General features: G+C 44.7%; 1 protein-coding gene across 5 annotated transcripts in view; it reads left to right on the top strand.

Moving 5' to 3' along the window:
- The first annotated feature begins 213 nt into the window (after positions 1 to 213).
- LOC122380657 (mitogen-activated protein kinase kinase kinase kinase 5-like) overlaps positions 214 to 23443 on the top strand; it is a 205431-nt gene continuing 182201 nt past the window's right edge. For 3 of the 5 annotated variants that reach the window (XM_043364010.1, XM_043364014.1, XM_043364013.1), the window contains exons 1-3: positions 1826 to 1842; positions 12063 to 12204; positions 23023 to 23080. In XM_043364010.1, the coding sequence (XP_043219945.1) occupies positions 12097 to 12204; positions 23023 to 23080 (166 nt within the window). In that variant the 5' untranslated portion in view covers positions 1826 to 1842; positions 12063 to 12096. Of the gene's footprint in view, positions 280 to 1825; positions 1843 to 11054; positions 11175 to 12062; positions 12205 to 23022; positions 23081 to 23443 lie in introns of those variants that run through there. The other 2 variants (XM_043364012.1, XM_043364011.1) reach the window with 2 other exon arrangements.

The raw sequence follows: 23443 nt of genomic DNA on the forward strand, positions 1-23443 counted from the left end.
AAAAATGCTTGACGAAGAAATGCGCGTACGAAGAAATGCGGATACGAAAAAATGCGCTACGAATATTTGCGCTTACGAAGAAATGCGAGACGAAGTTATGCGACACGAATAAATGCGCCGACGAAAATTTGCGGACGAAGAAATGCGGACGAGGAATTGCGCGACGAAGAATTGCCATACGAAGATTTGTCCGGTTACGTGGTTGCCGATATGAATTGAATTGCTGGCGAATTCCAAGCTTGGTTGTTTTGATTTGATATTTTATGTCACTATGCAAATGTAAGTAACTTGTCTCCCCAAAGTAGGTACTTTCTTGACGGCCAACAGATCGCTTGTGTTGAGAGACACTTCAACTTGGACTTGGGCGTTACCATTGACTGCCAATTAAAGTTTCATGAACATATCAGGGATGGGGTTCATAAATCTAGTGGTTTGGCACATAATCTGTTGAAGTTGACTGCCGTTTGTGCAAGTTTATGCTGTTCCTGTTGCTTACTCGCATCCATCCAATGCTTGAATATTGCTCTTGTGTCTGGCACACTGGCTACATGGAAGATATGCGACTCTTGGAGAAGGTTCAGCGTCGCTGGACTAAGCAAATCAATGCCCTAGCCTCATTGAGTTACGCTGATTGCTAGCAGTAGCTGAAGTTGTATTCGGTTCAGGGTCGATTGACACATGCTGATCTCATTCAGTATTGGAAGGTCTTCAATGGAAAGTCTTGTATTGCTGCTAATGAAGGACGCCGGTGAAAACAGGGCGCCGGAGGGCATATTAGTCACGTGACATTTGTGACTTCTCCCCCTTCGTGGGCCTTCCACATGCCAAACGTCACGTGTAAATTTCACGAACCTTGATCAAATCGCCCCAGGCGCCCTGTTTTCACCGTCGTCCCTAATGAACTGTTCCTGTGTCCCCAGACTCTCACAAGAGGTCACTCTCACAAGATCTTTCCCTTGCAAATACGCACAGATGTTAGGAAGCATTTTTTTCATCGTGAGATGTATTAATATTTGGAATGGCCCCCCCACGGACCAGTCTGCAAAAGGTGGCAGGGAGCTTGACGAGATTTTCGGGGCAGACAAAATTCTGCCCTGAATCAGGGTGCTGAGAGCCCCGTTGCAGCCCAATTCTTGTTCCCAAATGGGATAATTGCCCCAGGGCAGCCCAGCTCCCATCTTTTTCTTATCTCTGCCTCAAGATTTCTCATTCCTGCCCCGATTTCTGCCCCGATTGTGAGAGCTGCCCCGACGAGATCTCGTCAAAACCTGCCATGTTTTTCAGCCTGGCCCACGGAGGCAGTATGTGCTCCAAATCTTTCTAGATTCAAGCAGGCCCTGCATGACACTTTGCATGGGAGTTTGTTCACCTATGTCTAATCTTCTTGAATTTTTTGAGGCTCGGCTCTGGCACAGGCTCCAGAGCTGCTGTTTGGTCCTGACTAGTGATGTCAATTACGGAAAATTGGAATACCGATACCAAACCAACTACCAACCAAAACCACGGGAAAATACCAAAACCAAACCAACTTGGGAAAATGAGGGAAATACCAACTTTTTACCGATTTCTTAGCCTCTTATACATTAGTGAGGGTTAATGATACCAACAAAATACCAAACACATTACAATTGAAATACCAAATGCCAAGTTGGTATCGGTTTGGTATCGGTATAGGTACCAAAAAGTTGGTATCCGATTGACATCTCTAGTCCTGACAATGCTGTTGAGAGCTGCAGCTACCGCTCGGTCTGTGTGGCAGCCACGACCACCCGGTCCGCCCCGCGGAGGACGACCGCGTCACGCGGAGCTCGTGCCGTACCGGGAAACAATGCCGGACGGCAGGTGGGCACTGGGCAGCTTCGGCGGCCAGCTACCCAATCTTTGATGCACATTATATCAAATTGGATATCAGCACCCCGAAAACCGCACAACGTTCGTTTAAGAAGTTCTTGCGGGTTCCGATTTGCCCGACTTTTGGGTTATTGACGGGCGTTGATCTGGAAAGGCAACCAATGACCTAGGAGATTAACCCGCGCATGACTGGGGGGGGGGGGCTCTACAGAGCCCCCCTCCCGTTTTTCGGCAATATCTTCTAAACCGTTTGACGGATCAACACGAAATTTGCAACAACCTGAGCGGCATCAATTTGACACCTTGTGTTAAAATTTCAACTTTCTAGCTACCATAGTTTGGCCGGAAATGACGTCAGAGTGACGTCATGTCGGCCGATTTTGATGCAAAATATATAATTACGTCAAACGCTCTCAGGAGCTTAGTTTTAAAGCTAGATCGAATTTCTTTGCATCAGTGGACTACAAATAGGTACCGTAAAATGGGGTGTTAAGGGACAGTGGGGTGATAAGGGACAGTTGCGTGGGAAAAACTTTGAGTCATGCTAAGTTCCTAATTTGAGAAGGTTAAATAAAAACTTGAGTGTGATAGTTGACACTGTTTTGTTCTTGACTATAGGACAAAATGGCATGGTTTTTCATGCAAGTGATTTGGTTAAAAAATGGTTTTGAAAATCATGCTACATTTTCACAAAATTGACATCTCCAAAACTCTGTGTGTATCACATAAACTAGTAGGTGTATAGGTGAAATAAATGCATAGGTGTATTGTCACATGTATTGCACATGTTTCCTGAAAAACTTATACAAATCCACCCATTCATTCATCATCCTCTTCCTCTCTTCTGGACACATGCATATTTTGAGGTGGATGTGGGGAGCTAAGGGACAGGAAATAGAAAATAAAAAAATAATATCTAAATATATTTTCATAGTTTTCTTTCAGTAGGCATGGAAAACACCAAATTCCACATAAAATGCTGGCAAGTTCATGCTTTTATCTCCAACACATCTTAAGCTATATAACAAAACACCTCAAAAGTCCCGTAACACTCTATTTAACAATGATGGGTCAATGAAATGTGATGTCATCATAAAAAGGCCAAAACAAACAGGGCAACATAATGACAAGTGACTAGCTTCAAAATGGGTTTTTGTTGATGACAGAAGGGTACTTTTTGGTTCTGTTTACCTTATAATTAGCACATTTTCCAGAAGCGTAAACTGCATTACATGTAATTGGCTAAAAAGGTCATTAGTTATGAATGAACCTGACTTGTTTTGTGACAGAATATGCAAAACATTTCAATAAATAAATTGTGTGGCCTTTCACACTCCAATTGTGAGCATTTGATGACCATTTCTTGGAATAATATGTGTCCCTTAACACCCCACATTGGGGTGCTAAGGGACAGTGATGAAAAATAATAAAAAATAATATGCATGTATATACCTATTTTTAAAAATTTAATGTAGCAGGCATGTAGAGCACCAAATTCCACATAAAATGCTGCTAAGTTGATGCTTCTATCCCCAACCCTTCTTGAGTTATATAGCAAAACACCTCAAAACTGTCCCTTAACACCCCGTTTTACGGTACACGTATCTATCAAACTACTGTCTCGATTTTTCGAATTTTTAAAATTTTGAAAAATATATTTTTTATAATTACAAAAAAATATATTTTTTGATTTTTTCAAAAAGCTTTTGATATTTCGCAAAAACCGGAATATATGTGATAGAAAACACACTGATAAACTACTCTAGCAAGTTTTAGCTCAATACCTTCAAAAATAGCCAAGTTATTTGCATTATTGTCAAAATGTTAAAATTATAATTTTTTTTTTTCAAAACCATTTTCAGTACGTTTTTGACATTGCACAGCAATATAAATGGCACCATCGTGTTCCTGAACGCAAACAGCATCTGATTGGCACCTTTTTGTTGAAAGATTTCATTTTCGAAATTTGACCTTTTCTGACCTGAAAGTGACCTGACCTCCGGTAAATTCAGCTGAAAATGACCTCAAATGACACAGACGATATTGTTTTCGAAATCTACGAGTAAAATGGACCATAAAACATGCGTTACGTGACCGATCCATGATATATAATTTTCGTGACCTAGGATGACCTGACCTTGACCTGAAAAATTCGAAGTAAAAGTCCGGTACCCTCAGGGTATCTAAGGCATATATCAAGGAGTGCGTAAACCAAAATGAGCTTGATCGGACTTGTCAGCCGGCGGTCAGAGCCTAAATTGTGAACAAGCAAAAATGCTCATACTTTTTACTTTGACCTGATCTGTGACGTCATCGGTGACCTCGAGGTCAATAAAAACAGGTTTCTCTCGACAGTTTTTTCCAGGGCTATCAGACGCCGTTTGAATTTTGACGATCGGTCCAGTAGTTTCGGAGATAGGAGGGGAGGGGCTCTGGAGAGCTCCAGAGCCCCCCCCGTCACTCGCGTTATGGAAAATAGGTACCCCAGTCATGCGCGGGTTAAAATTCGTTATCATCGGCTGTCTCTCGTCATGGACAACAAGCTGGTTTTTTATGTGAAGCACTAACTCGATCAGGGGGTGGGAGATATATTTATTTAGCCCTTGATGTGGCCTAGTGGGTAAGGTGTGGGTTTCGTGCGCCAGGGACTTCGGGGCCGGATACTTCCAAGGCGCTTAACCCGCGCCTGGCAATGGGCGAGAGGTGGCCTTGCCAGACTCGGGTGAACCATGTCACCATCTACCTGCGATACGTCAGACTTCCCATAAAATTATCAATGGCGAACCGGGCGCTGGGACTGGGAAGGTCGGGTGGTTGGTCTGTAGGGGCATTCGTAACAAGCAATGCCCAGCTGACATCACAGTCACCCTGCACCCACTCATCCATTCGGACTGGATTTGTATTAGAAATATACCTACCTGGTGTCTGATGGGCCGGGACAAAATAGATGCGCTGGCGCCGTGACGTGAATATGTGCCCGGCGCGGTACTACGCGCCTGGTGATTACGAGCGAGCGAGCGCAGCGAGCGAAGCGAGTCTTTTCAATATAACGGAAAAATCTCAGTATGAGCGGCCCGGCCCGGCCCGGCCCGGCCTGTAACGCTTTTGAGAGGCTTATATCTCAGCAACCGCTGGACCGATTGGCCTGCGGTCTTTTTTGCTGGGTAGCCCCATCCCTTCTACCCCGTAATTGAATACTTTTGATACATCTCAGTGACCGTCGTGGCACGTGCCACGTGAAAAGTCAAGGGTGTTCAAGCTGTATTGCAAAAGTAGTGATTTTGAGAGGCTCATATCTCAGCAGCCGCTTGGGCGATTGACTTGCGGTAATTTTTGTAGGGTAGCAGCTTCCCTTCTACCAAAAATAGGATACTCTCGATGCATGTGGGTCATTCCCAGTGCACGTGCAAAATACAACAATAAGAGGTGTCAAATTTGTTCCCATTTTAATAACTCGGTAATTACTGGGGCGATTTCGCTGAAACTGGGCATACAGGTAGGCACCCACCAGGCAATGCATTCCCATGTGTTGCGGTTAAGGTGCTACCGCACGTGCGCACGTGCAGGGGGCGCTTCCAGATCTCGAGAACGGCTGGGCCGATTGCGCTCAAATTTGGTACACGGTTGGGGACCAGTTTGTAGGGTGCCGTGCAAAAGTCAGTTTGGACCCCGTTTGCACGTGCGCACGTGCAGAATGCCGCTTCCAGATCTCAGGAACGGCTGGGCCGATTGCGTTCAAATTTGGCACACCGCTAGCGACCGGTTAGAATGGTGCTTTGCGCAAGCCCGTTGGAAGTACCCTCTCGCCCTTCCGCACGTGCAGGGCTCACTGTCTCGCTCGCTCGTGCTTCGCCCAAAAGGCGTTTTACTGGTATTGAAAAGACTCGCTTCGCTCGCTGCGCTCGCAGCGAGCGCAGCGAGCGAAGTGAGTGTTTTCAATATAACGGGAAAATCTCAGTATGAGCGGCCCGGCCCGGCCCGGCCTGTAACGCTTTTGAGAGGCTTATATCTCAGCAACCGCTGGACCGATTGGCCTGCGGTCTGCGGTCTTTTTCTAATAGCTCTCTTGAACTGTTCCCTAGCTACGTTGTGCTTGGTCATTTTCGGGTGTGCTGAATCGTAGTGCAGGATGATGCCGGAATTCGTAGGTTTAATGTACAGCTACGAATTCCGGCATCATCCTGCACTACGTTTCAGCACACCCGAAATGACCAAGCACAACGTAGCTAGGGAACAGTTCAAGAGAGCTATTAGAAACTCTTCTACCTCAAACAAAGAGAAAAAGAGCATCGAAAAAGTTCGGAAACTTCTCTTAGAAAATGGTTACCCAAAACATGTCCTATCTCGAGTTTTAACCCGCGCCCCGCTGGGGGGGGGGGGGGGGGCAGAATCTGCCCCCCCCCTCCCGTTTTTCGCCAATAACTTCTAAACGCGTTACGCCAACGACGTCAAACTTTCAGTACCTTATCATATATCAATTTGAGACGAGATGAGATTTGAGACAATCAATTTGAGAAAATTTGAGCGAAATCTGTTGGAAAATTTTTGAGAAATTGACGTTTTAGTGACGTCATGTTCGCCATTTTCGCCTCAAAAACGGCAAAATTTCAAACGCCGCTAACATCTTCAATTTTAAAGGAATCAAGACGTAACAAAAAAGGTTATACGTGATTCTACTTTGTCTACCAAATGGCTATCTCGGTTTTTTGAAAATTTTGGATTTTGGCCCAAATTTTTCAAAAAACTGACTTTTTTGGGAAAATAATTATAAAATCCAAAATTTTGAGTGTATCGAAAAAACCGGGATATATGTCAGAGAACTGGTCTATGTGCACCTACATACCAATTTTTAGACGAATCGGTTCAAAAATGTGTGAGTTATTCAAAAATTTATGACGTCACGACACACAAAAATTTTGAAAAATGATTTTTTTTGGAAGTTCTAGACCTCGTACGGAAACAAAAATAGCACCACTCGATTCGCCGTGAAAAACTGCATCAGATAAACACCTTTTTAGGCCTTAACAACCAACTTCAAAATTTGACCTCACTTGAGCTGACCTTGACCTGACCTCGACCTGAAATTCATCCAGAGGTGGTCCATATCACTTATTGAGTGTGCCTATTGAGTTCTATGAGTAAAATGACCCATAAAACATGTGTCGCACATGCCCTTTTTTATATTTTGTTTTTGGTGACCTGACCTGACCTGACCTTGACCTTGACCTTTGAATGACATTGTATGCAACGAATATTGTCTTGGTAGTCTAAGAACACGTTTTGGGCAATCAGTCTCAGTCCATTCTTCGGCAACTACGGTGCAAGGCCGATACTGTAGAAACTTACATTTTGTACCCTTGACCTGACCTTGACCTGACCTCTGACCTACTTAAGCAAAAAAATTTGGGCTCTTAAGATCCGCCTTGTTGAGAGCTTTCGATTGCCGTTTTCCCCGTCTTTCTACGACCATCGGTTCGGAAGTTAGACAGGGGGGGGGGCAGAATCTGCCCCCCCCAGCAGGGCGCGTATGGCTGAATAGCCCAGCGGGGCGCGGGTTAAGAGAGGCCAAGGCGCCAAAGAACACCAAAAAGCACCCAAAACAGAAAGATGTAGATGGTTTCCTCTGTCTCCCTTTCATCGATGATCACTTGTTATGCAAAGTCAAGAGAAAAGTAGCCAAGTCAGGTTTGAATATCAATGTAGCATGGCAAAACAAAAGCAAACTTAAGAATATGTTAGTGCACTCTTCATTCTCGAAGCCCAAAAGCCCGGGCGGACAAAGATGTCATACTTGCAACACTGGATTCAAAGGCGACTGCTCACAAAAGAACGTTGTGTACAAAATCTCGTGCAAACTTTGCCAGGAGAAAGGAGAGGAAAACATCTACATTGGAGAGACAAAACGCCCCTTACGACTTAGGTTCAACGAGCATATCAGAGACGCAGCCAACCGTACGCCAGAAACCCCCATGGGCGACCATTTTTTAGAGCACCATACGTCACACTCTCAAAATTCTAGCATTCCCCTAAACATCCAAGTCTTGTATAGAGCCAAGGATCACCCCGACCGTAAAATAGCCGAATCAGTGTTTATCAAGAAGAGACGTCCTCAGCTGAATAGAAACAGCACTTCCTGGCCAATCTTATGAGCCTACGTATTGGACTATTGATAGGTGTGTGAGTGAAGGTGCATGTACGGTAGGTATGTGTAGATGTGGGTGTGGGGGTGTGGCGCCGGGGGGGGGGGGTATATATGTCTGGTGGTGTGAGTGCATGTGGGAGCATTTGTATGATATCCAGAGAAAGGAGAAAAGCGAGGGAGTGAGAGAAAGTGAGAGAGAGAGAGAGAGAGAGAGAGAGAGAGAGAGAGAGAGAGAGAGAGAGAGGGAGAGAGGGAGAGAGAGAGAAAAGCGAAAAAGAGGGAGATAGAGCCGAGGCAGGGAACTTAGACATTGAAACGTATTCTATGCTGAAAAAGTTCTTATCTGCATTTATACTATGATATGTTTAAGTTTACGATTGGAAACAATTTCAGAGCCGTTTCAAAATCCGCTCGATAGTATTTAGGTTTCTTGTATTTTGTATGGATAATGTCCACTATCTCGAACGATATTTGCCAGGTACCACACGCTCAATGTTATTGATAGACAGTGATACATGTACAGATTCAGATTGTGATGTACATAGGAACCGCTGCGATTTATCGCCAATGTTACATTTGTGAACTGTGTCTGGCCATAGTGGTAGGATCAGGCAACGTAGCACGAACGACCTTTAAAAAGATATTTTAAAATGCGGCAATCAGAAAAAGATGCAAAAGTGTTCTTTTGGATATTTCACTGATGAAGGCCTGTGGCCGATATATTTGAAAACGCTAAAACAATATAATTTTGGCTCAGCATATTTTTGAAAAGGAGGAAAGGTCATGATAATAAAGAAATACTTGATTTTTACATGAAAAGACTTCGCTTCGCTCGCTGCGCTCGCTCGCTCGTAATAAAACTGAGACGATTCACTGAGTACAAAGGTGCAGAAATAAACAACGGTGGCCTTCAATTCAAGATTAGGATTAAACATTTAGTAGGTCGAAATTCTATAATCATAGGCGAACATAAATGAACACAACGACAGTCAATGAAACTGATCACGTATAATAGGTACAGCCCACCGCTAAAGTAATGTAGGGTTTTACCAATCTCAACGGTTGGCTTTGACTGGCGATTGTTTAATGCGGAGTGATCGAAAAGAAGATGTCAATAGCTAAAGTTGCAGCTGCAAGGGTGACGATACATATAAGCTACATTCAAAGTTTAATTGTAGTCTGGTTAATCGTTCCTAAGCTTCAGAAGCAGAACATACCCATGACTGAAACCGCACATTACTTCTGCTGTGGACTGTACATATTTAACCCGCGCCCCGCTGGGCTATTCAGCCATACGCGCCCTGCTGGGGGGGGGGGGCAGATTCTGCCCCCCTGTCTAACTTCCGAATCGATGGTCGTAGAAAGACTGGGAAAACGGCAATCGAAAGCTCTCAACAAGGCGGATCTTAACCCGGCGGCCGCTGGGCCTCCGCGCCACCCGCCGGCCGCTGGGGGGGGGACATATAGTTGCCCCCCCTTTACTTCTGCAACGATATCGTCGCAACGCGAAGAGATAGAGAAGAGAAACTTTGCTCACATCTTTCTGAATACCTAGCCGAGGTTGTGTCCAAATTTGGTGTCGATCTTATTTGAAATGACTTCACAGTGACGTCATAAGTGAAATTATAGATTTGCGACTCTCATATTCCTCACGATACATCAGATATTATATTGGACCGAATATAATGGGTCGATTATTGGTCAGAAACTAGATGGAAGTGTAGTTCGATGTTTTAGGATGACAGCAGGTGCTGTCTAGTTCATTTACAGTTGAGTTTCATGCTCAGCGTCATCAGAAACGGTCCATATCGAAAAACGACAAAACTTTATGACGTCACTGTGACGTCATCTTAGGTGCTATAACCACCAAACTTTCCTCAAACATTGCCTAGGTATTCATTTGAAGCTATGCCACGTTTCACGTTCGTAGCTCATCAGGTTTCGGAGATGTTTCACAAAACGTAAAGGGGGAGGGGCAACTTTATACCCCCCAGCGGCTCGTGGGTTAAGAGCCCAATTTTTTTTGCTTAAGTAGGTCAGATGTCAGGTCAAGGTCAGGTCAAGGGTACAAAATGCAAGTTTCTACAGTATTGGCCTTGCACCGTAGTTGCCGAAGAATGGACTGAGACTGATTGCCCAAAACGTGTTCTTAGACTACCAAGACAATATTCGTTGCATACAATGTCATTCAAAGGTCAAGGTCAGGGTCAGGTCAGGTCAGGTCAGGTCGCCAAAAACAAAATATAGAAAAGGGCATGTGCGACACATGTTTTATGGGTCATTTTGCTCATAGAATTCAATAGGCACACTCATAAGTGATATGGACCACTTCTGGATGAATTTCAGGCCGAGGTCAGGTCAAGGTCAGGTCAAGTGAGGTCAAATTTTCAAGTTGGTTGTTAAGGCCTAAAAAGGTGTCTATCTAATGCAGTTTTTCACGGCGAATCGAATGGTGCTATTTTTGTTTCCGTACGAGGTCTAGAACTTCCAAAATAATCATTTTTAAAATTTTTGTGTGTCGTGACGTCATAAAATTTTGAATAACTCCCACATTTTTGAACCGATTCTTCTAAAAACTGGTATGTAGGTGCAAATAGACCACTTCTCTGACATATATTCCGGTTTTTCGATACACTGAAAAATTTGGATTTTATAATTATTTTCCCCAAAAAGTCAGTTTTTTGAAAAAAAAAATTTGGGCCAAAATCCAAGATTTTTAAAAAACCGAGCTAGCCGTTTGATAGACAGAGTAGAATCACGTATAACCTTTTTTGTTACGCCTTGATTCCTTTAAAGATGAAGATGTTAGTGCGTTTGAAATTTTGCCGTTTTTGAGGCGAAAATGGCGAACATGACGTCACTAAAACGTCAATTTCTCAAAAATTTCCCGACGGATTTCGCTCAAATTTTCAGGGAACGTGTCAAATTGATGTATGATAAGGTACTGAAAGTTTGACGTCGTTGGCGTAACGTGTTTAGAAGTTATTGGCGAAAAACGAGAGAGGGGGGCAGATTCTGCCCCCCCTCCAGCGGGGCGCGGGTTAACACTTTGTATTACATATTTATAGAATGATATATAATACATACAAGTGAATATGTATTACAAGCGAATATGATACATTAAGAATGGCATAGGTATATGATACATACAATAATAATACATAAAATAATGCCAGGTATGGTAAGTACCTACAATACAAAATACATGTATGGTACATAGAACATGATACATATTTACATCGTATACCAAAATGTTGGTTGGTTGGCAAGCATGGTTCGTCGAAGAAGAGCCATGTGTATATGCTGGTGGTCTGAGGAGGGGCCAGGATGACGTGTGTGTGTGTTTAGAGAGGGTTTTTGGTTCCCAATTTCAATAGATTCTGGTGTCTTAAGGTCTGCTACGTCTTTGCACACTCGCTCAATGTAAATTTTGAATGACCGTGCAGTTATGTTGCTGGATGGGTGTTGCTGTGCCACGTGGTCGCCGAGAGGTGTGTTGCGAGTTTTGTTTTTGGCGTTTCTGATGTGCTCGTCAAAACGATCCCGGACACGTCGCTTGGACTCACCTATGTAAACTGCTGGATTGTCGGGGCACATGTTACACTCAGTTTTGTATACCGCGTTGTTTCTGTGACAACGACCCTCGAGTCCCGCTTCGCAGGTGGGACAGCGCCTTTGACCAGCCGGGCAGGGAGGGCTCTGTAGAGCTGATTTGGTCAAGTACTGGCTCAGTGTCTTTCCATTGACCCAAGCAACGCGGGCCTGTAAGCCTGAGGAATCACAGAACACCCCCTCTACCCGGCGGGCCAAAGTGTCATCAATGTAGGGCAGTGATACGTAACTATGTCGTGTCATGCTTGTTTTTGATGTCTTTGTTCGCTTTCCTAGCTGATGTCTTAGTGTTGTGGCCGGTGGTGTCGCTAATTACTATGTGTCTGGTTCTCTGTATGAGTCGATGTGGGTATCCATTGTGCTTGAACAAAGTTTCGATTCATCAATATGCTCATTCACAGCATTCAGACTGGCTTCCGACTGTTTGGTCACTCCGATGTATTTTATCTTTTGCCAGGCATAAAGTCCAATAGTTTCCTGCAGCTAACAAGATGGCTGGCAAGCAAAAGCTCTGCGCAGACATAAGTCGCAGAAATCCTCAGGAAGATTACGAAGTGATTCAGCGGATTGGAAGTGGAACATATGGCGATGTATACAAGGTAGGTGCTTATATAAGTTTCCAAGTACCACGACGGAGTAGGGGACCATACGGCTCCCTGAATACTCATGATCCCTGTTAATCTGCGTGTGATTGAGCCTACAACCGAACTCTGTTGACCGAGGAGGTCGAGGGCGTTACTACCCCCGGATTTTCTATTAAAATGACGAGCGTACCGAGACGCGCGAGGCGGTGTTGGAAATGTCTCATCAAGACGCTCTATTGTATTCCCAAAGTTGAATTTTGACGCCACGTAACATGTTTACCCGCGAAGGGCCGGTGCTCCGTGACTTCCACGCCGGGCCGAGGGGGGGGGGGGGGGTCTGAACACCCCCGTCTAACTCAGCTCCTGGGCCACGTAGCGACACGCGGTAAGCGGGATTCGAAAGAGCGTAAAAAATGATGACCGAAACACTTTCATTTTTGACGAAACACGGTCATTTTTGGGTCAGGTCAAAGGTCAGGTCGCCAGAGGTCATCAAAGGTCAAATGTAGGCCATTTCAACAATTTTGGCAACTGCCAACGGCTAACTCGGGAACCAATAGAGCTACAGCGCTGCGGAAAAGCGCATTCGATAGCCCTTTTACAGACCTTTCTGAGTATTGCACTCAGATTTGACCTCAGGCCAACGGTTTAGCCTTCAGAGAGCAAAAACTGTAAAAAAATAGCCGTTTTCACCAAAAACAGTTTTTCGGTAATAACTTTTGATTCAAGCAAGCCACGACATTACTTTTGCCGGCATCGTGTTCCTCTCGTCGAGACGCGTCAAATGAACTATTCGCTGACATTAAAAGGTCATTTTGAAAATTTGACCTCAGGTCAAGGTCATGACCTGACCGGAAAGGGTCATGTTGCATATCGGTCGATCCGTATCGTCGAGCTCAATACGTCTGACGTGTTTTCATCGCTCTAGCACATCTCTATCAAAAGTTATGGCCAAAAAAACTGCTGGTGACCGTTCGTGACCTGAGATGACCTCAGGGGCACACAGAGGGGTCACAGGTGCATTTTTCTGTATCAGTGCGTCATGTTTACCCATGAACCGATGTTTGAGAGGGTTTTGAACACCATCCGTCCACAAGAGGCGCATTTCAATTTTCTCCCATTGACTTATAATGGAGAGGTCGCAAAATTGACCTGAGCCGATAGGTCACCGATATCAAAATTCCGAGATATACATTTTGTACATACTGTTACTGTTATCAATCGCTGAAAGTTTCAGGGCGATCGTCCAGCCGCTGTAGCTCTGACGAGGATTATAACTTTTTCTGAAGTTAGGTGAGGTGAGGTGACCTGGAAGGCTCTGGGTCTGAAATTTTCACAACATGTGCGGAAAAAAATGCATGAACGGCGCGGAGCGCCGTTCATGCGCCGCCGTTTTTGAGATATCTGCGAAAAACCGCATGGGTTTTTTTCGGGAACAACCGTTCGATGCCCTCGGCGGCCAGCCGGGCGCGCAGCTCGGGGCAGAGCGGCCCGTAGATTGGCCGGCGCCGGCCGCCGGCCGCCGGTCGCCAATCGGCTGCGGGTGCGCCACCCAGTCGGGCAGCGCACGCGGTGCATGGCCCGTCGGCTCGAGCGCTCCACCTCGTCCAGCACGATGAAGTCGTCAGCGGCGGCGTCTCCGTCCGACTCGGAGGTGCCTCACTGTCGTCATTAGCGACGGCGGCTGCCGCTGTGCGCTCAGTCAGGTCGGCCACCACAGCATCGCTCGCCGATGATTCAGCGTCATCGAAACCGTCGGACGACGGTGGATTCACCAGCGTTTTTGCAGCGGAGGCTGGAAAAACCTCAGCAATAAACAAGAAAAAACCTCACAACATGCCACAGCTTGCATATGACACAGCTTGTGCATATTGTCATTATATTACTCACATGACAGAAAATATTGGCTGCTTTATTCTAGGAACTGGCATGAAAAACATAACCTAAAATCAAGCTAAGTCCCAACCCTCTCTGCCTCTCCTTCCAGCATTTCTTCAAGCACCTTCGAAAATGATCTTCCATCATTATTTTCCACTTCTGTGTGAGCAATTAACTTGTAAGCTGACCACTAGTTAATACACTATCATCTTACTGTTGGGTGCTTGTAGCAAATTTACATATATAAAAATCAAAATGTCCGTATGTATGTATGTGACGCGTCCGTCACGCTTGGCGGGCTATTGCTCCGGAACGGTGCGGGCTATGGGGGTGAAATTTTCGACGTAAGTTGGACACTTGCATCTGTTTGTCGTATTAAATTTTGGTGGGGTTGGGTTTGGTGGCTTGCACGTGGTGGGCGCATCTTTGCGGGATTTTGGGCCGCGGCCGTCGCCGATCAGAGAGCACGCGCATTATCCTCAGTTTCTTCGCTTGCAAAACTGAGCGAAATCAGAGCCGGCAGGTCGTTGACCTTTGGCGATGAATACCGGAACAGAGCACCGCCGGCCAGGAGAAGACGCCAAATTTATTCTGGCCATAACTCGGCCGCTACTGGGCCGATTTTAATGAAAATTGATTTATTACGCTGCGCGTAATGCTGTCCCTCTAGTTTACTTATATAAAAATCAAAATGTCTGTACGTATGTATGTAACGCGTCAGTCACGCTTGGCGGGCTATTGCTCCGGAACGGTGCGGGCTACGGGGGTGAAATTTTGGACATAAGTCAGACGCGTGCATCTGTTTGTTGTATTAAATTTTGGTGGGGGTGGGTTCGGTGGCTTGCACGTGGCGGGCGCATCTTTGCGGGATTTTGGGCCGCGGCCGGCGCCGAGCAGACGGCACGCGCCTTAGGCTCAGTTTCTTCGCTGCAAAACTGGGTGAAATCAGAGCCGGAAGGTCACTGACCTTTGGCAATGAATACCGGAGCAGAGCACCGCCGGCCAAGAGGAGACGCCAAATTTATTCTGGCCATAACTCGGCCGCTACTGGGCCGATTTTAATGAAACTTGATTTATTACGCTGCGCGTAATGCTGGACACCTAGTTACATATATAAAAATCAAAATGTCTGTATGTATGAAACGCGTCAGTCACGCTTGACGGGCTATTGCTGTGGAACTGTGCGAGCTACGGGGGTGGAATTTTGGGCGCAAGTCAGACGCGTGCATCTGTTTGTCGTATTGAATTTTGGTGGGGGTGGGCTCGGCGGTTTGCACGTGGCGGGCGCATCTTTGCAGCATTTTGGGCCGCGGCCGGTTTCGAGCAGACGGCACGCGCCTTAGGCTCAGTTTCTTCGCTTGCAAAACTGGGTGAAATCAGAGCCGGAAGGTCACTGACCTTTGGCAATGAATACCGGAACAGAGCACCGCCGGCCAGGAGGAGACGCCAAATTTATTCTGGCAATAACTCGGCCGCTACTGGGCCGATTTCAATGAAACTTGGTTTATTACGCTGCGCGTAATGATGTCCCTCTTTACGCTGCGCGTAATGCTGTCCCTCTAGTTACATATATAAAAATCAAAATGTCTGTACGTATGTATGTAACGCGTCAGTCACGCTTGGCGGGCTATTGCTCCGGAACGGTGCGGGCTGCGGGGGTGGAATTTTGGGCGCAAGTCGGACGCGTGCATCTGTTTGTCGTATCAACTTTTCGAGGGGGTGCGCTCGCCGGTTTGCACGTGGCGGGTGCATTTCTGCCGCATTTTGGGCCGCGGCCGGCTTCGAGCAGAGAGCACGCGCCTTAGGCTCAGTTTCTTCGCTTGCAAAACTGAGCGAAATCAGAGCCGGCAGGTCACTGACCTTTGGCAATGAATACCGGAACAGGGTACCGCCGGCCAGGAGGAGACGCCAAATTTATTCTGGCCATAACTCGGCCGCTACTGGGCCGATTTGATTGAAACTTGATTTATTACGCTGCGCGTAATGCTGTCCCTCTAGTTATATAAAAATCAAAATGTCCGTATGTATGTATGTATGTGACGCGTCCGTCACGCTTGGCGGGCTATTGCTCCGGAACGGTGCGGGCTACGGGGGTGAAATTTTCGACTTTAGTCGGACGCGTGCATCTGTTTGTCGTATCAACTTTTCGAGGGGATGCGTGCAGCGGTGTGCACGTGGCGGGCGCATCTTTGCAGCATTTTGGGTCGCGGCCGGCGCCGAGCAGTGAGCACGTGCCTTAGGCTCAGTTTCTTCGCTTGCAAAACTTAGCGAAATTAGAGCCGGAAGGTCACTGACCTTTGGCAATGAATACCGGAACAGAGCACCGCCGGCCAGGAGGAGTCGCCAAATTTATTCTGGCCATAACTCGGCCGCTACTAGGCCGATTTTATTGAAAATTGATTTGTTACGCTGCGCGTAATGCTGTCCCTCTTTACGCTGCGCGTAATGCTGTCCCTCTAGTAGATGATATAAAACGAAAAAAATTAACACCACAACACCAAACACCAGTCTTGTTGGTTCCCTTTGGTTCTGCCTGATGACAAAGGCTCTTTCTTTACGCAATATCATGAGTATTCCTCTTCTAATCTTGAAGCCCAGATGCTTTACACATTGGCTATGAATGATACTAAATTATTATATTAACTGAGAAGCGCAAATCACGATGATTAGTAACAAATTAGGCCGATTATTCCAACATGACATCAAAAAAATAGACGGGGTCGCCTGAGGAACTTGTTTGGCCCACCGCCCGTCAGCTGTTCGAAATCCACTCACTCAATTTCCTTCACAAAATACGCTGCACTGGAGAGCCGGAGACTATATCCTCTCAAATCCTGACCAACTCTTCCCTGCGTTCACGCTCGACAAGGCGAGACACTGATCTGGCTCTCCCACGCGTGAGGACCGAAGCAGGAAGGCGCCGTCTGCTCTACAGCATCGCCCAATTATATAATCGCCTGCCCCATGATTTAAGGAGCCTGTCTATGGGAAGTTTTAAGCGCTCTGTTTCCAAGTGGTTTTTACGTATTTAGGGATGAGTGAATGGTTCGATATGTTTACTGAGTGCTGTGATTTGGGTGCATTTTAACTCGTTTTCCCCTTTTAACTCGTTTTCCTAGACGCGACACTCAGAATAGCCATTTTAATACATATGGAGAGTGTTTTAATTGTCAATACAATTCAATACAATACAATATTTTTTAGGCCGTTTTTCTGCATATAATGGCGCAGATAAACACTCCATTAACCCGCGCCCCAGTGGCGGTCTCAGCCAACTTCGCCCTACTGCCCCCCCCCCCCCCCCGGGGCATATGTTACCACCCACCTCTAACTCAAAAACTAAGAGGGCTAGAAAGACGCGGTAAAAAGCAGTCGATAGCTCTCAATGCGTACGTTTGAAAGTATTTCGGTCATTTTTCATCTTAGAGAGATTGGGGTCACTGGAGGTCATCAAAGGTCAACATTTTCCAAATGTCATTGTATTTCTCCGAAAACATGCATTTATCTCAGGAACTATGATAGCTAGAAAAACGCTTGGAAAAGCAATCGATAGCTTTTGAACTCTTCTTTCGATAAGGTCATTATCAAAATTGACCTTAGGTCAACGGTTTAGCATCCATAGGGCAAAAACTCCAAAAATAGCTGTTTTTACGAAATATGTTTTTCGACAATAACTTTTGACTTAAAAAAGCCACAACATGTCTATTGCCAGAATCGTGCTCCTCTCGCCGAGACGCGTTGAATGAACTATAATTTGACATTGAAAGGTCAACTTGAAAATTTGACCTCAGGTCAAGGTCATGACCTGACCGGAAAAGGTCATGTTGCATATTATTCGATGCGTCTCATTAAGACAAACACAATGAGACCATCCCCAGCGTCCTATCTCTTTCCAATCGAGAGTTATTGGCAAAAATTTGTTTGTAGCCTCAAATGACCTCGGATGACCTTTCTATGTAGAGGCTATCAGCAAAAAAGACACCTTGGTCGTCACAGGTGGTCCAAATCATTGTGATTCTGAAATATTTGGACTGTTCCTATGCGTACACACGGATCTAGAGGCATTTTCATTTTTCTCCATTGACTTATACCTAATGGTAAGGTCACGCCACTGACCTCTGACCTTAGGTCACGGATATAAAAAATCCGAGACATACAAATTGTAGGCGCCCATAACATCATGCAATCCACCAAGTTTAAAACCTTTCTGACAAACATTGCAGGCTGGACATGATTGCAAACTTTTTTAGGCTTGCTCAGTTAACTTGACCTGGTGACCTGACCTGACATGACCTGGGGTCAAAAATTTTACACCTTGTCCAAAATTGATGTACAAAAAGCTACCCTAAGCGGCGCGGCGCTACGCGCCGCGGTTTTTTATTCACACGCAAAAAACGCGACAGGGTGGTAACATATGCCCCCCCCACTGGGGCGAAGGTTAATGCCGCATTTGCCGTTGGTGAAACTCGTTGGCTATTTTTCTGGCTGATATTTTTTCACGCCGGCGGATATTTTTTCGCCTGGATGGTGAAACTCGTCGGCGTTTTTTATAGAAAAATTGCGCCAGGCGGCTATTTTTCTGTTGGTTAACCCGCGCCCTGCTGGGGGGGGGTGTTTGAACACCCCCCCTGTGGTTTTTCGCGACGCCGCCGTTTTTGGTACACCTTATCATACATCAATTCTACACATGTTGTGAAAATTTCAGACCAAGGTCATTCAAGGTCAGGTCACCAGGTCACTCGAAGTGACCTCACCTCATAAAAAGTTGTAATGTCTGTCATAGCTACACCGAGTGACCGATCGCTTTGAAACTTTCAGCGATTGCTAAGAGCATTAGCATGTACAAAATGTATATCTCAGAATTTTGATATCGATGACCTAAGGTCAGGTCAATTTTGCGACCTCACCATTATAAGTCAATGGGAGAAAATTGAAATGCGCCTGTTTTGGACGAAAGACATTATAAACACTCCCAAACACTGAATTACAAGTGGTTTAGACACACTGAACATGAAAATGGTGTCTGTGACCCCTGTTTATGCCCTGAGGTCATCTTAGGTCACGAATGGTATCTAACAGTTTTTCGCAAATAACTTTTGATAGAGGCATGCTAGAGCGATGAAAACGCCTTAGATGTGTTCAGCTCGACGATACGGATCGACTGATATGCAACATGACCCTTTCCGGTCAGGTCATGACCTTGACCTGAGGTCAAATTTTCAAGTTGACCTTTCAAGGTCAAATTATAGTTCGTTCGATGCGTCTTGACGAGAGGAACACGATGCCGGTAAAAGTAAGCTCGTACAATGCTTGGGTCAAAAGTTATTGCAGAAAAACTGTTTCCGAAAAAATCGGCTATTTTTGCAGTTTTTGCCCCCTGCAGGCAAAACCGTTGACGTTAGGTCAAATCTGAGAAAATTACTCAGAAAGGGCGTTAATAGGGCTATCGAATGCGCTTTTCCGCGGCGCTGTAGCTCTATTGGTTCCCGACTTATGCGTGGGCTTCTTGGAAATTTTCGACATTCGACCTGGAAATCGGCGAAAATTTGCCTTCAATGACCTCTGGTGACCTGACCTTTGACCTGACCAAAAAATTGACTGAAGTGATTTCCTCATTATTTTTGACGCTCTTTCGAACGCCGCCTTCCGCGTATCGCTACGTGGCCCAGGAGCCGAGTTAGAAGGGGGGGTGTTCAAACACCCCCCCCCCCCAGCAGGGCGTGGAAATCCAGGACCCCCAGCCGGGCGCGGGTTAAACTGGCCTCAGGAGGAGAACTGGACGCTGGACCATTCATGTCCCACCACCTCTCCTTTGGCGACTGCCTACTCCTGTGACTCTAGGCTGAGTCCGTCACTGCTGAGAAGGACTCCCCATTTGCTGATAGATTATGCGAGGAATGATTTGCCAGTGACCTGGTAACATGATAATATTTATTTTTAAAGGTAGTGTGCCAGCTTTCCTGGACCATATGGAGTTAATGACCCGGATAAGGAGAACCGGATTTTTAGAACTTATCCATACCTTCAAAACTCATGGAAACGTCTTAAATTCTTCAAATTTTGAGTACCCCAGTGCGAAATTCGCCCGACGGGTTGTCGGTCGTACCCCAACCACATTTCACACCACTATGAACAATAAATGCACACACTAAAATCGCCATTACTGATAGGCTCATCTAATCAAGTTTCGATAAACCCGTTCATCATCATCCCCTGCGGTTTCGAACACGCCTGTTAGGTGGCTTCTGCTCATACTTTGTGGTGCGGTGGTGGTGCATCGGGCCGCGCGCTCTGATTTCGGCCATTTCTGCCACTTTCGTGTGGTGAGATGGGGTCATAATTTAAGAGACGGCTGTTTCATATCAATTATTTTACATAAAATGATATTTCAAACCATAAATTAATGTTCCACAGCCAAATTAAAGAAACAATACCAACACAGGCTTACAGTTTAAGTTCGACATTGTGTTGTCTACGATTAGACAGCTGATAACTCATTCCCGTACGTCGTAACTCTATAATGACCTTTGCTTATTGTCACATGTGCGCCGCATTCGCGATTGTTGCCGACGCCTGTTTGCAGGTCAGCCCACTACAGTTGTTATACATATCGAAAAACCGATAAACTTTTAGGCGAAAAAAAGCACTATTCCAGGCCCATTTTCGATTTTTTTTTGCGATATTAAGTAAAAACAGAAGCTTCTTATCCTAGGAAAAATAAAATGGGAAATCATTGGAAGGTGGCACACTCCCTTTAAGCCCCGGGCTTTAGTCACAGACCGCAAAGACAGTCATATTTGTGTCTTTTACTACACCTTTTTTCATTAGAATTAATCTTTATAAAATTCAATTTAATCTTTGAAACATTTGATTTAAAACATGAAACATTCATATTAATCTATGTAAAGTTCATTTTCAGACTTATAAAGTTTGATTTAAAACATATAAAGTCCTATTTAAACCTTATAAAATTCAGGAAGTATCATTAGAATATATGACCTTCTCCTCGGAAAATGACCAAATGAATGAAAATGATTATTTATTGATGAATTGATGATATTTCGGTCACAGACCTTCGTCTAAATCGAATTCGTTAAATCGTACAAGGCAAAAGTAGCGAGGCAAAAGTAGCTCGCTACTTTTGCCTTGTACGATTTAACGAATTCGATTTAGACGAAGGTCTGTGACCGAAATATCATCAATTCATCAATAAATAAGCATTTTCATTCATTTGGTCATTTTCCGAGGAGAAGGTCATATATTCTAATGATACTTCCTACATTTATCATGCTCCTCGCAGCAGCTCTCAACGATATACGAAACTTATAAAATTCATTTTAAACCACACACACATGCATCGCAAAGCCGTCTTAGGAATCCACAAGTACGTAAGTCCACTCGTGGGTTGGAGTGGAACGTGTGCTTGGATTCACTGTTCTCGTATAAACCTGTATCTCATGTTCACAACCTTCCTAACAGGGAAAGTGGAAGTTAAATATTAAAGGAATTATTACTTAGTATTGGAAAGGAAAGAAAGGACTCCAGTCTCCATAACTGCTTGCCTTGGAACATTGCAAATGACTTGGATAAACGTAAACGGAAACAGTTGATTAACTGTATATGAAAAATTAAGCACTATTGGCGTGTTCAGAGCCACAAAGGTAATGTTGGGATAGATAGGTCTGCAGCCGTTCAGCCCCTGATCGTCCTAGAGTTTCTAGAAAAAGCGAGTGTATTGCTCGTCACCAGAAGAAGCCCGCGATCCCTCCCTTCGTGTCATTTTTTTACATTCATCTCCAGGTCAAACGGCGTTAATGCTGCAACTTTACAGATAAGTTTTCTGGGTTATTTACCATTTGGGTCTTCTGGCTCTAAATTTAGCAACCATCTTGCTCAGTAATAATGTTTTTGTGCATTTGGAGTCAAGCGTCCCGACCAAAATCTTAGTCATATGTGTTTATTGAACGTTATCGACAGCTTTGCCACATGTGGCATCAGCGATTTGAAATACAATGATTTTCCTACAATGTAATAATCCCCAAATGCTTAAATGAATAGTAAATTCGATACCAGTTTTGAAACACCATACAATGCTGCACAACTGCAGAGCTGAAAAATTCAATCGAAAATCAGGTTCCGCTAGAACCCTAAATATAACTGTTTTCGGTTCCTTTGGACGGTTTCGTGGTTTATGGTTGCTTGGTTTAAAATGAAACTTATAAAGTTTGAATACGATTTTATAAGTTTTAATACAAACATTATAAGTTTTAAATCAAACTTTACTTAGATTAATACTAATGTTACATGTAAAAATCAAGTATTTCTTTATTGTCATGACCTTTCCTCCTTTTCAAAAAAATGCTGAGCCAAAATTATATTGTTTTAGCGTTTTCAAATATATCGGCCACAGGCCTTCATAAGTGAAATATCCAAAAGGATATTTCACTTTGAAATATCCTTTTGGATATTTCACTGATGAAGGCCTGTGGCCGATATATTTGAAAACGCTAAAACAATATAATTTTGGCTCAGCATATTTTTGAAAAGGAGGAAAGGTCATGACAATAAAGAAATACTTGATTTTTACATTAATAATGATCCTCCAACAAGCACTAAAACAGATACAACATAATGTTACATGTTTTAATACAAATGTTCCAAAGATTAAATTGGATTTTATAAAGATTAATTCTAATGAAAAAAAGGTGTTGTGTTTGGAAAACATACCTATTTAAAAAAATGAATATTATAGCGTCAAATTAAGTTTTGTTGCATTGTTTATGCATATTTCCTATCTTATCTTATCGCTATATTACATATATTGCCTATATTTGTGAGAATGTTTCAGTGAGTCAATAGTTGTTGGATTACAAAAAAAAAAAAAATAGTTGTTGGATTAAAATGTGTTGCTGGTTGGCGGCATGACATAGCAGCTGAACGGTGGCGTTGTTTCAGGCCACTCGACTGTCCACCGGAGAACTGGCAGCTATCAAAGTCATCAAACTTCAGCCAAGTGAGAGGAAATCGCCCAGTCGCGTCGCTCGTTGACTTGTTGATGTCCCCCTCCCCAACGCCCAGAAAGGCTGGAACACAGCTCTCTCTCGCGCGCGCGAATCGCGACTCTCTCCCGACTCCTCCCATTGGAATGCCGGACATATGTTTCGCTCCCAGCTGGCAGGGACGAGCTGGGAGCTGGGAGCGGAAGATACGCCATGGATTCCAACGGGAAGAGGGAGGCGCGAAGTGCACGCGTGGGAGCCGAGGTCTAGCCTTAACGGTTTTAATGCGTAACAATAGGGGTCCCAGTTTTATCTCACCTGTACGGCGAATCCTTCATACAAATTATCCGACAGTATGAAGTCCCAGTGTTCTCAGC

The sequence above is a fragment of the Amphibalanus amphitrite genome, unplaced genomic scaffold, assembly GCF_019059575.1.
Source record: "Amphibalanus amphitrite isolate SeventyFive unplaced genomic scaffold, NRLGWU_Aamphi_draft 000103F_arrow, whole genome shotgun sequence".
Taxonomy (NCBI): Eukaryota; Metazoa; Arthropoda; class Thecostraca; order Balanomorpha; family Balanidae; genus Amphibalanus; species Amphibalanus amphitrite.